At 41.4% G+C, this 13,919-nt stretch overlaps 1 protein-coding gene across 1 annotated transcript in view; it reads left to right on the top strand.

Annotated features, from left to right (window-relative positions):
• RINT1 (RAD50 interactor 1) overlaps positions 1-13,919 on the top strand; it is a 33,790-nt gene that overhangs the window by 1,447 nt on the left and 18,424 nt on the right. The window contains exons 3-6 of the mRNA XM_055301109.1: positions 5,873-6,057; positions 10,309-10,550; positions 13,466-13,639; positions 13,739-13,888. Coding sequence (XP_055157084.1) covers positions 5,873-6,057; positions 10,309-10,550; positions 13,466-13,639; positions 13,739-13,888 — 751 coding nt within the window. The remainder of the gene's footprint in view (positions 1-5,872; positions 6,058-10,308; positions 10,551-13,465; positions 13,640-13,738; positions 13,889-13,919) is intronic.

Raw genomic sequence — 13,919 nt, 5'->3', positions numbered from 1 at the left:
ATGGCAAATGGTCTTGGAAGGAGGGAGGAGGAAGGGTGCTTACGTTATCACAATGGCTTTAGGAGTCAGCCTTGCCCTTCAGCCTGGGTGGCTCAGCAGTTTAGTGTCTGCCTTCCGCCCAGGGTGTGATCCTGGGGTCCTGGGATGAGTCCCACGTCCGGCTCCCTCCATGGAGCCTGCTTCTCCCTCTGCCTGTGTCTCTGCCTCTCCCTCTGTGTCTCTCATGAATAAATAGAATAATTTTTAAAAAAAGGAGTCAGGCTTGCCCTTAACATTGCCTGCTTACACGGTCTGTCTCAGAAGGAAAGCCCTAAGGAGTCCACTTGACAGGCATAGCTCCCGCAGCTCAGCTCCTTTGTTAAAAGATTGGAGAGTACCCCATATCTTTCAGTAAACCATTCCCTTTTCTTTTTTTTTTTTTTAAAGGGCAGAGTTTCTTTTTTTTTTTTTAATTTTTTTATTTATTTATGATAGTCACAGAGAGAGAGAGAGAGAGAGAGAGGCAGAGACACAGGCGAGGGAGAAGCAGGCTCCATGCACCGGGAGCCCGATGTGGGACTCGATCCTGGGTCTCCAGGATCGCGCCCTGGGCCAAAGGCAGGCGCCAAACCGCTGCGCCACCCAGGGATCCCAACCATTCCCTTTTCTCCCTCTGCCCAGATGCCTGGAAATTGATGCCTCCTGAGCCATCATTTAGTAGAACGATAGACAGACTATAGACTTTGTCCTTGTCCCTCCTTTGGTTTTTGGTCAATTTTGCAATCAGCAGTGCTCCTTACAAAAACAGGGAAGAAGAAAGTCACAAAAACCTCGCAAATCATCAGTGTGTCATCTTAATATTATTTGGGGCACGTGGGTGGCTCAGTCAGTTAAAGTGTCTGCCTTTGGTTCCCTGCTAGCAGGGAGTCCGCTTCTCCCTCTCCCTCTGACCCTAACCCCGCCTTGTGCTCTTTCTCTCTCTCTAATAAATTAATAGATGAATCTTTAAAAAATCATTTGATTAAGAATATACTATGCTGCATTTAAATGGTGATGTCTAAAGAATATAAAAGGTAAAAAAAAAATTAATAAAAAAATAAGTAGGGCAGCCTGGGTGGCTCAGCGGTTTAGTGCCACCTTCGGTCTAGGGCGGGATCCTGGAGACCCGGGATTGAGTCCCATGTTGGGCTCCCTGCATGGAGCCTGCTCCCTCTGCCTGTGTCTCTGCCTCTCACTCTCTCTGTATCTCTAATAAATAAGTAAAATCTTAAAAAAAAAAAAAAAAAAAAAGTAGGGATCCCTGGGTGGCGCAGCAGTTTGGCTCCTGCCTTTGGCCCCGGGGCGCGATCCTGGAGACCCGGGATCGAATCCCACATCAGGCTCCCGGTGCATGGAGCCTGCTTCTCCCTCTGCCTGTGTCTCTGCCTCTCTCTCTCTCTCTCTCTCTCTCTCTCTCTCTCTCTCTGTGGGACTATCATTAAAAAAAAAAGTAAATAAAAGTAAGTGAAGATAAAATTTGCTCCCAAAGCCACAGCGACCTTAGCATTCACCAGACATTTCCTCTGCACATAGCCCAGCCTGTGGGTGTCTGCAGATGCACCACACAATGCAGTTATTTAAGATAAATTAAAAAAGAGGATACTGTGACTCCTGTACATAACGTAGGTGGATTTCTGTATTGATAAAGTGTGATGCAGACCAGCCAATTCTCATATTTGAAGGAGAAAAAAAAATTTTTTTTAAATGAGTTGAGAGTCAGGAAACTTGGACTTTAATCCCGTTTATAACCCTTAGGTATAAGAGCTGGGCCAATGTTACAATTTTATAGTTGGGAAGTTGAGGCTACTAGATTTATACTAGTTTTTCTAACACTCATGAGTGGGCTACTGGTACTAGTAGCATACAAAAAGCTTTTAATTCTTTTTTTTTAAAGCTTTTATTTATTTATTTGACAGAGCACAAGTAGGCAGAGAGGGAGGAAGAAGCAGGCTTCCTGCTGAACAGAGACCTTGGGATCATAACCTGAGCCAAAGGCAGATGCTTAGCAAACTGAGACACCCAGGCACCCTGCTTTTAATTCTTACAAGCTGAAGAGAACAAAGGAAAATTTGGTTTTGGGGAGCTGGAAGAGAAACATACCCAGTACTAAACACATTGGTATATATTCTGTTAATCTTTAGAGAAATAATGGAGTATATGACAGTTCTATTTTGCATTTAGGCATATCTTTTTAAAAAATACTCATATTTTCATTTTATCAGAAGTAACAGTTGTGTTTTGCAATGAGGCTGATTATAACCTCTTGCTTTCTCTTGTTGCTTTCTTAAAACTTCATTTTTGGTAAAGAGCCAAGTTCTACAAGGGCAGCTCTAGGAAGAACAGGGGCAAAGTTCTACCGGTACCGCTCCTCAGGAGGCTCTGTATTGTTCTCCCAGCTTTATCTCTTGAGCACACACACCTCTCTCTCTCTCTCTCCTTTCTTTCTTGAAATTGCTATAGTTTCTGTAATTAAACATATGCTAATACGATCAAGCTTTTAATTTGTTTTTGTTGTTTTTTTAAAGATTTTATTTATTCATGAGAGACACAGAGGCAGAGACACAGGCAGAGGGAGAAGCAGGCTCCATGCAGGGAGCCTGATGTGGGACTCAATCCTGGGACTTAATCCTGGGGCTCCAGGATCACACTCTGGGGTGAAAGCAGGTGCTAAACCACTGAGCCCCCCAGGGATCCCCCTGTTAATTGTTTCAAGAGGACCAAATCCTTCAGTTAAAGCTGAAGGGGAGAAATGCGCTCTATGTTCAGGTTTATTCTCAGGTTTGGTTTCTAGAAAGTCTGCTTTTTCTCTGGGATCTTCTGTTATAGCAGTTATTTTCATCTGGAGATCAGTGGTTATTCCACTTATATTTTTACATTATCTCTTTTTTTTAAGATTTTATTTATTTATTTGAGAGAGAGTGTACAAGGGGAGGTACAGAGGGGAGAGAAGGGGACAAGCGGACTTCCTGCTGAGCATGCAGCCCTCTATGGGGCTTGACGTGGGGCTCTATCTTTTGCCCTTGAAATCCCAACCTGAGCTGAAATCAAGAGTCAGATGCTTGGGAACCCTGGGTGGTGCAGCGGTTTAGCGCCTGCCTTTGGCCCAGGGCGCGATCCTGGGGACCCGGGATTGAATCCCACGTTGGGCTCCCGGTGCATGGAGCCTGCTTCTCCCTCTGCCTGTGTCTCTGCCTTGCCTCTCTCTATCTCTGTGACTATCATAAATAAATAAAAAGTAAAAAAAAAAAAAAAAAAAAGTCAGATGCTTAACCGCCTGCGCCTCCTAGGCAACCCCCACCCCCCATTTTTTTTTTTTTTAATCTATAGGTGCTATTTAAATCTAGGGAGATAAAGACCTGTGTGTGGAATAATTCAAATTGTGGACTGAATGGAGTTGAGCATATTGGCTAGTGGGGAGCTTAGTGACCCCACAGTGAAAGGCAGCTGCCATTATACCAAGCTTCCTAACCTTCTCCTGGAAGAAGGATACCATAGGGAACTCAAGGGAATAGCCTGCACATGGAAACAGATACTTCAAAGGAAACAGTGTATCTGAGCACAGAGGGGTGGAGTGGGAGTGGCAGGAGACATGACAGCAACTGTGGATCCTGTCACTCCTGCCAAGACAACCCTGTGGCCCTCAGGTTTCTCTGGGGTGTAGGCACGTCCACTTGGCACAGATGGTCAGGGAAGGTATAGGGGGAGATACTCTGGAAAGGAGAAGCCGTATTGTGCATCCACAAACTTAGGACAGTGGAAGAGAATTTGATTTCCTTTCAAGTGGATTAAGTGTATACTAGAAATTTGTTTCTTTGAATAAAAATGGAAAATTACTTATTTATGTATTTTTTAAAAGATTTTATTCATTTATTCATGAGAATACACACACAGAGAGAGGCAGAGACAGGCAGAGGGAGAAGCAGGCTCCATGCAGGGAGCCCGACGTGGGACTTGATCCTGGGACTCCAGGATCAGGCCCTGGGCTGATGGCGGCGCTAAACTGCTGAGCCACCCCGGCTGCCCTATTTATGTATTTGAATCTTGGCTTATTCCATAAAGAATTAGAGGCAGCTTAAGTTGCTTAATTATTTCCTGAACATTGTAGATAGTGGAGGAGGGTATAGATGCTTACAGAGTGAAAAACTGACTTGGAAATGATGGGAAATGATCGGTTTTCAAGTGCAAAGTAAGGAATGGGCTTTTTGGGAAATCCCACCTCCTAAATGGGGTGAAAGCAGAGCTGCACAGTGTTCCTGTTTTCAATGGGCATTGTTTGCTCCATTACAGTCTGTGCCGCCTCTCCTACCACTCTTCCCTAGAAATGGCTCAGGGGTGCGAGTCACCCACTCTTGTCACATTTAATAAGTATAGTGTGGGTCAGTCCAAGTCTCATTTATTTGCCATGGAAGGAATCTCACTTCAGACTGTACAACTTAGTGGTTGCACCAGTTGTTTTGAGTTTTTCATAGTAACTTGTGTTTTCTCTCGCACTTCCTTTTATTCTTCTTTTTCTGACATGAGCATCTGTGTACAATGGCATTTGAAGCTTTTTTTTTTTGTTTTTGCATTTGAAGCTTTTAAAACTTTTTTACTCTTATAAGAGGAGTTTTTACTCATTGGTCAGCCTTTCAATTTTTTTTCATATCCTTGAAATCTTTTCAGTACTGTTTTTCTCCTTTTTTTTAACATTTTATTTTATTTTTTAAAGATTTTAGTTATTTATTCATGGGAGACACAGAGAGAGAGCGGCAGAGACACAGGCAGAAGGAGAAGCAGGCTCCATGTAGGGAGCCCAATGCGGGACTCGATCCCAGAACTCTGGGATCATGCCCTAGGTCCAAGGCAGATGCAATTGGTCCTCCTTTGGTGTTATTCTAGACCACAATCTGTTTCCTTACAAATTTTGAAAATATATTACTACTTTAGTGAAACCCACATCAATAAGAGTTGACCTTTTTTTTTTTTTTAAGATTTTATTTATTTATTCATGAGAGACACAGAGAAAGAGGCAGAGACACAGGCAGAGGGAGAAGCAGGCCCCATGCAGGGATCCCAATGTGGGACTGGATCCCCAGTCTCCAGGATCAGGCCCTGGGCTGAAGGCGGTGCTAAACTGCCGAGCCCCCTGGGCTGCCCAGATTTGACTATTTTTTAACTCTAGTAATAAAACAGATTTGTAAGATAAAAGTCTTTTAGAAAAGTCTAACATCTGCTTGTAACTGCATCGTCATGCCAGTATCTGTTGAAACCTGTGGTTACTAGACAGACTTCGAGACTTTCACTCTGAATTTCTTCAGCTCTTAAGCGTTTTTGTTCTGTTTTGTTTTGTTTTGTTGTTTTAAGATTATATTTATTCATGAGAGACACAGAGAGAGAGAGAGGCAGAGACACAGGCAGAGGGAGAAGCAGGCTCCCTGCAAGGAGCCCAACGTGGGACTCAACCCTGGGTCGCCAGGATCATGCCCTGGGCTGAAGGTGGCGCTCAACCGCTGAGCCACCCAGGCTGCCCAAGCTCTTAAGCATTTTGTACTTGATAGATTGCTTTATAACTATTCATTTGGGTATTTTTTTGTGTGTGTGTACAAAAAAGTCCAAATGAACATATATACACATACACACATGCTTATACATATATATATACTATATTCATTTTGGTATTTTTGTGTGTATACATATATTTTTTGTGTGTGTATATGGTATGTATATACATGAACATATATATGCATACCCTATATAGTGTTTCCTTTAAATTACAAACTTTTGAAGGTAGATATATTGCTTTATCTATGTTTTATTTTTCATTTAACCGTGTGGTACTTAGTAATGTTGAATAATTGTTATTCTTTCATTTCAGGTGACATAAATATTATAGCTCTTGTTGGAAATGAACAAGTCAATGAAGATACAGATAATGGTGATCTCCCTGCCTACGTGTCTGCATTTATAGAAAAAGAAGTTGGAAATGACCTTAAATCTTTAAAGAAACTTGATAAACTCATAGAACAGATGACGGAAAATAAAATGCAGTTAGAAGAACAGGCAAGTATTAAAACTCCTTGAAATAGGGACACGTGGGTGGCTCAGTTAGTTAAACGTCTGCCTGCAGTTCAGGTCATGATCTCGGGGTCCTGGGATCGAGTCCTGCGTTGGGCTTCTCAGCTCATGTTCTCTCTTTAAATAAAATCTTTAGGGCAGCCCCGGTGGCTCAATGGTTTAGCGCCGCCTTCAGTCCAGGGCGTGACCCTGGAGACCCAGGATCGAGTCCCACGTCAGGCTCCCTGCATGGAGCTTGCTCCTCCTCTGCCTGTGTCTCTGCCTCTCTCTGTGTGTCTCTCATGAATAAATAAATAAAATCTTAAAAAAAAATAAAATATTTAAAAAAAACCCTCACAAATAATATCAGAAGTAGATACATACTATAATATAAACATACCCATTATTGTATAGGGAATTTTGAAGACATAGCTTGTGAAAAGTAATGTAATCATTTAAAACTGTTGTATATCTTTTAAGGACTTACAGCATGCTAGTATTTTATAAATTACATAAAAGACAAAAGATCTTGAGGGTGCCTTGCAGGCTCAGTCAGTGGAGTGTGCAACTTTGATTTCAGGATAGTGAATTCAAGCCCCACGTGGGGTGGAGAGTTTACTTAAAAATAAAATCTTTAAAAAGAAAAAGAAAGAGTTCCTGCTGATATGATTTAGGTCTTAAAAACATAATGACGGCTAGCATTTTAAGTAGCTTTTCATACAGTGACTTTTAAAGTATAGAAGCACTTTAAAAGTATGTCATTTCATGGTGTACAAAAGTGTTATAGCACCGTCATTTCAAACTTTGTATATGCCCACTCATAAGGAGAAAATGTGAAAATTAGTATAACTTAATAATGGTTATTTCTGGGTGGTTGGTTAACAGGTGATTTATTTGCTTCATGTCTTTATTTCCAAGTATTTTCTTTTTATAGTGAATGTATTAAAATAGTTTTTAAAAAACCCAATGAATGTAATCTTAAAAAATAAGTGGATCCTTTTCTTGCAAGAATGTGTTTGTCAAGGATAAAAGCTGTACGTCCTGTAACTACTACACTGGGTTAAATAAACTGTGTGTGGCTGTGTGGGTGTGTTAGCCCTGGGTTGTCAGTGCTGTGTTCCCATCCCCAGCACCCCAGGCCTCCCATCTTCCTGTCTCTCCACAATGGCTACCACAGTTCCCTAAGCTTGGCCCCACCCCGTCCTCCTGTTCCCTTCTGGCAGGCAAGCTCTGCCATACATGCATATGTATGGTGGGCTCTTGAGAGGAAAGGTGAGTGGTCCTCAGCCCCCTGGCAGTCCTTCCATGGCTGCTTCCTTGGGAAGGTTGGCTCCTCTGCCTCTGCCCTCAGCTGCTCTTCTGAACTTTCCCCAAGATACCTACCCCACGCGGCCATTCTGTCTTTTCCTTTTCCCAAAAAGAACAAATTCAGGGGACTTAGCATGAATTACTGAACAGTCTATCCCACGTTCCAGAAACTTATTTGCAACCTTTTCCACTACGTAATTCAGCAGAGGATTAATCTGAGACAGTCATGCCTCACGTTCCACCTGCCACCCGAGTGAACTTGCTTCTTGTTTCCTCCTCTGCTGCTCAGCCAGTCCTGTCCTCTCAGCATAGGGACACGCCCAGATCTTTTCCTAAAAACCCAAACTAAAAACCCTCGCCTCATTTTACTAGGTGTTAGTTTCTTCCTTTTCTCCTTAGGCTTTCTCAAAAAGTTCATCTTTCTTCATGTCTATCTCCACTTCCCAGTCAGGTTCATTTTCCTGATGACCATGGAAGCTTTGGCCGGAGTCCCTCACTGAACCTTAAATTCAGCATTTCTGTCTCTTCAGATGTTTCCCTTGGAATATGGCACCACCATCTACCTGTCACTCGGGCCTGAACCTAGGAGCCTTCCTAGATTGCTTGTCATCCTGCCTCCACTGCCCGGTCACCAAGACCTCAGAGTCTGCCCCCCTTCACATCTCCCATGTCGATCTGTGCCCTCGTTCCACCCCTTCTGCCACCAGTTTAGGGCTGCAGGCTCTCCTGCACTCGATGGCAGTTTGCCCAGCCTCTCCTGCCTTCTTGTCCCCACAGCAACTGTCTCTTGTTTTTATTCTTTACAGAAATTGTATTGTGTAAATAAATAAACATGTATAAAGTATAGCTAAAATCTTTGTGTACATAATAAGCATATGTGTACTTTAAATATGCATAGCTTTACTTTCTTTTTTAAGATTTTATTTATTTCTTCACAAGAGGCACAGACAGAGGCAGAGACACAGAGGGAGAAGCTGGCTCCATGCAGGGATCCTGATGTGGGACTCGATCTGGGGACTCCAGGATCACACCCTGGGCCAAAGACAGGTGTTAAACTGCTGAGCCACCCAGGGATCCCCTTACTTTTTATAATTAATGTGGTCTACTATTTTTCGTATCAATCTATATAGGTCTCTCTTTTTTAATGCTTTATTCAACTATGGTTCTATATAATTTACTTAACCAGGTTCTTATTGGTCAACATTTTTGCTATTTCTAGTTTTTATTATTGCAAATAGGAGAATAAACATAATATTTTGTCACATTACTTTTTAAATCATAAATTTAACCAAATGAGTCCCTTGTTAAAAACTTGCAGGGCACCTGGGTAGCTCAGTCGGTTAAGCATCCAACTCTCTCAGCTCAGGTCTCGATCCTTGGGTCATGAGTTCAAGCTCTACACTTGAACCTTACTGAACCTTAAATTCAGTTTTGTTTTTTTAAAGATTTATTTATTCATAACAGACAGAGAGAGGCAGAGACACAGGCAGAGGGAAAAGCAGGCCTCATGCAGGGAGCCCGATGTTGGACTCCCTGAGATGAAGGCAGATGCTCAATTGCTGAGCCACCCAGGCATCCCTGGAACCTACTTAAAAAAAAAAAAAAAAAAAAGACAAAACAACTATTAATGGCTTCCCATTGCCTGTTGGAGAAAGCCCACATTCTTCTGAGGCACAGGATGCTCCTGTGAGCTCGTCTCTCCTTACTAGTCTGGGCTCATCTCTTCTTTCTACGTTTGTTTTTTGAACTGTATTCTGTGCCTTACTCAGCTCTTTGCTATTCTCTGATCATGACTGAGCCATTCCTTTTGCCTGGAATGCCCTTTCCATCCAAAGTTTCCCAGAAAATTCCCACCCATCCTGTGAAGGTCTGTGTGGGAGCCATGCAAGCACAATTAATTGCCTTGTGCCTCAAAACCTTGCTCTCCAAAGTGTGGGAGCTTGTTAAACATGCAGAATCTCAGTCCCTACCTCAGACCTAGTGAGTTCAAATTAGCATTATATCAGATCTCTAGGTGATTCCCTTGTACATTCAGTTTTGGGAAACACTGCCTTAGTACCTCATTACACCTAGCATCTCTCTTTTATTGCATTAATCCTATAATACAGTAATTATTTGCTTATATTTCTCTTCCATACGAACTGAGCTTAAGGGCATATGCTATGTCTTGTCTATTCCAAGCACAATGCCTTGTACAGTGTCTAATCATTGTTTATTAAATTGAAGTTCCCCTGTAATAGTCTTTATATTGTATTGATAACTGATATTTGGGACGCCTGCGTGGCTCAGTGGTTGGGCGTCTGCCTTTGGCTCAGGGTGTGATCTTGGAGTCCCAGGATCGAGTCCCACATCAGGCTTCTTACATGGAACCTGCTTCTCCCTCTGCCTGTGTCTCTGTCTTTCTCTGTGTCTCTCATGAATAAATAAAGCTTAAAACAAAACCCTGATGTTTGTATATGTTTTTCCATATGCTATAAGAATTAACAAATACACCGTATCTCAGGTTATTACCAGGATATCATCTTACCAAGTCAGTGGTTCTTAACCTGGAATTAAGTCAGAATCACCTGGGTAACTTTTGCAACAGATACTCAGATTTTTAGAATCAGAGCTTCATTTATTTTTGGAGGAAAGTATTTAGTAGCTAAAGCATAAAAATAACCTGTGACTGGGCCATCTGAAAGTGCTGAGCTTCATGAAGGCAGATCCCAAGGTCCTTACTAGGGCGAGAGGCTGCTCCCCACACATCTTCACTTACAGCATTTTGTGTTAGGTTTGTTTGGTACAGGATGCAGAAATCGCACTTTTTTTTTTCTGCACCTTTCTTTGAAGCGTATAATTGACAATTTTCAATTCTGTTAGAACAAATATGTGTTTTGAAGGTAATCTAATAAAAAAGGGTTATGAAAATTTTATCTGATTGCTGCTCTTTGTTTTTGGTATGGTCAGGTGCTTACAATTTCATCAGAAATCCCCAAAAGAATTCAGAGTGCCTTAAAAAATGCAGAAGAATCAAAGCAATTCCTTAATCAGTTTCTGGAGCAAGAAACTCATCTCTTCAGTTCCATTAACAGTCATTTGCTGACTGCACAGCCCTGGATGGAGGATCTTGGGGCCATGATCAACCAAATTGAGGAGATTGAGCGCCATCTTGCTTACCTTAAATGGATTTCACAAATTGAAGAACTAAGGTAAAAAGGGCCGCTTTGTTCTCGTAATTATTATTTTCCTTTGAGGATCTGTCTTAGCGAGTGCATGCATGCCATTAAATAATTGAGTTAATTAAAGATGATAATAATGTAATTTTACCAGTTCTGAAAATGGCATTATGATAATGATTCTCTTTATTGTGAATGAACATAAACTTTTCTGGGAGCTTAATTTGCATTTGAAAGAAAGTAATCTAAGTAAAAAATTTAAGTCCTATAGTTGTATTGTGAACACATGATAAAAACTACTATTATTTATAAAACCAAATTAATAAAAACATTCTTCAGTGTAGTAATATTCTCTACTTTTTAGACATGGTCACTTGATGAAATGGATTGCTTTCTCTTAGATTTCTATTATTTTCAATGGGAATCATCTAATAAGTGCTACACAGTATTTGTAAATGACTAACAGAGTTTTGCTACCTGTGAGTTAGGAGGGAAAGAAGTACATCTTTTTTTTTTTTGTTTGTTTGTTTTTAAGATTTTATTTATTTATGAGAGACACAGAGAGAGAGAGGCAGAGACACAGGCAGAGGGAGAAGTAGGCTCCATGCAGGGAGCCCGATGTGGGACTCGATCCTGGGACTCGCTCCCAGGACTCCAGGACCATGCCCCTGGCCAAAGGCAGGCGATAAACCACTCAGGGATCCCCAGAAGTACATCTTTCTGAAATGAATGTATGTCAGTGGTGTTGACTATCAGTGTCTGGTATTGCCTTTCAGACAAGCTAAATGAACATTTTTGCCTAGATTGGCAGATTGTTTGGTTTCATGGTAGAGTCCCCCAGCGCCTCAGCATGGTTCCATCCTGCCTTGGCGTTAAGTATACTCTTGCTCTAAAGTTGTCAGCAACCATTCATGTTGTCTGGAAGACTTGAGGAAGAAAGGTCATCCAAGAATCTTAATGTCCCATGGTAAATTTTAAAGAATTTAACCTGTCAGGACTGTGAAAATCTTTGTTTTGCTTATGAGTTTTACATTTACAGAAAATGTGGTATGCTTATTAAGACTGTAGTGTTACCAGTGATTCCAGAAGTCAAGTTAAGGTTTTTAGGCCATCTCTTTCTTGTTTAGATAAATTTTTTTCAGTGAATGAATTTGAAAACTTGCTTTTTTTTACTTCACTGTTATGGCTTCTCTGAGAGAAAATACCAGAAAGGGACAATATTAATGACCTTATTAAGTAGAATAAATTGTTTAAAAGCCTCACTCTTATAGTAGCCAAGGTAATAGATTAATTAAAATAGGACTATGGTTATGGATAGTTTTTGTCTGATGTTGGAATTGTTTAAAAGAGAAATTTGGCCTGGAAATTATATTGGAAATAGTAATCAAATTCATAATCAACTAGAGCACAGCTATTTCGCTCTTTAATAACATGCTCTTTCCTTTAGGTCTTCCATGATAAATCTCTATTTCTGGCTTCTTTTGGGCTTCCAAGATTTTCCACATCTCCTCATTTCTCTGTAACGTTCACCTGCTTTTCTTTCTTTCTTTTTTTTTTAAGATTTTATTTATTTATTCATGAGAGAGACAGAGAGAGAGAAAGGCGGAGACACAGGCAGAGGGAGAAGCAGGCTCCATGCAGGGAGCCCGATGTGGGACCTGAACCCTGTACCCTGGGATATCACGCCTGAGCCAAAGGCAGATGCTGAACTGCTAAGCCACCCAGGCATCCCTGTTATTATTATTATTATTATTATTATTATTATTATTAAAGATTTCATTTATTTATTAATGAGAGACAGAGAGAAAGAGGCAGAGGGAGAAGCAGGCTCCATGCAGGGAGCCTGATGTGGGACTCGATCCAGGAACTGCGAATTTTGTCTTGAGTCGAAGGCAGACGCTAAACCACTGAGCCACCCAGGGGTCCTTGTTATTATTTAAAAAAAAAAAAATTTTTTTTTTGAGAGAGAGTTGAGCCAGGGAGGGATAGAGGGAGAGAATCTTAAGCAGGTTCCACACCCCAGCACTGAGCCCCACGTAGGACTTGATCTCACAACCCTGAGATCATGACCTGAGCTGAAATCAAGAGTTGGACAATTAACTGACTGAGCCACCCAGCAACCCTTAGAATATGTATTTTTGGGCAGCCCGGGTGGCTCGGCGGTTTAGTGCCGCCTTCAGCCCAGGGCCTTATCCTGGAGGCCTGGGATCGAGTCCCGCATCGGGCTCCCTGCATGGAGCCTGCTTTTCCCTCTGCCTGTGTCTCTGCCTCTCCCTCTCTCTCTGTGTGTCTCTCATGAGTAAATAAATAAAATCTTAAAAAAAAAAATCTGTATTTTTATCAAAAGAAACATCTCATTTTACTTTTCAAATTTTTACTTTTTATCAGTATAGTTGACACACATCTAATTTTTAAATTAAATGCTTGCTTTATAAAGTCAAATAAGCAAAATGGTAGCTCATGAGATCTGTTTGGCTGTTTCAAAGAATTTGATTTGTTGGTTTTACATGGGAAGTTTGTTTTTTTTTTTTTTTGCAGAAGCCCAGAGGACTTCATTTCTTTTTTTCTTTTTTTAAAAATTTATTTATTTATGATAGTCACACAGAGAGAGAGAGAGAGGGAGGCAGAGACACAGGCAGAGGCAGAAGCAGGCTCCATGCACCGGGAGCCCGACGTGGGATTCGATCCCGGGTCTCCAGGATCACGCCCTGGGTCAAAGGCAGGCGCCAAACCGCTGCGCCACCCAGGGATCCCGGGAAGTTTGATTTCTAGGCTTTCCTAGAAAAATTTTAAGCTTTGACCACATTGGTAAAAAAGCCACTTCTAGCTGGTGCTTCCTTCTTCCTTATATGTAACTTTATATACAACAAGAGGGAGAAGTAGTTTCTCTGCATTTGGAATTATTTTGAACAGATCATCTTTGAAATTTGCTTTGCCTCATTTTACAGTGATAACATTCAACAATATCTGATGACCAATAATGTCCCAGAGGCAGCCTCTACTCTGGTGTATATGGCGGAACTTGACATTAAGCTTCAGGAATCATCTTGTACTCATCTTCTTGCTTTCATGAGAGCCACTGTTAAATTCTGGCATAAGATTCTCAAGGACAAACTTACAAGGTAAGGAATTCACTCCATATTCCATGGGAATTGCTTTCAGGTGGTATTTGGTGACATTTGCATTTTAACTGAAATACATGTGTTACTTTTCTGTTACAGTGATTTCGAGGAAATTTTAGCTCAGCTTCATTGGCCATTCATCACACCTCCCCAGTCTCAAACTGTTGGCCTGAGTCGACCAGCCAGTGGCCCTGAGATATATAGTAACCTGGAGACACTGTTTTGTCAGCTTCTAAAACTACAAACCTCGTATCTTTGTTGGAGTTAAAACTTGCTGAAT

Source organism: Nyctereutes procyonoides, unplaced genomic scaffold, assembly GCF_905146905.1.
Source record: "Nyctereutes procyonoides isolate TBG_1078 unplaced genomic scaffold, NYPRO_anot_genome, whole genome shotgun sequence".
In the NCBI taxonomy this organism is placed as follows: domain Eukaryota; kingdom Metazoa; phylum Chordata; class Mammalia; order Carnivora; family Canidae; genus Nyctereutes; species Nyctereutes procyonoides.
This window is presented reverse-complemented; position numbering and strand designations above follow the sequence as displayed.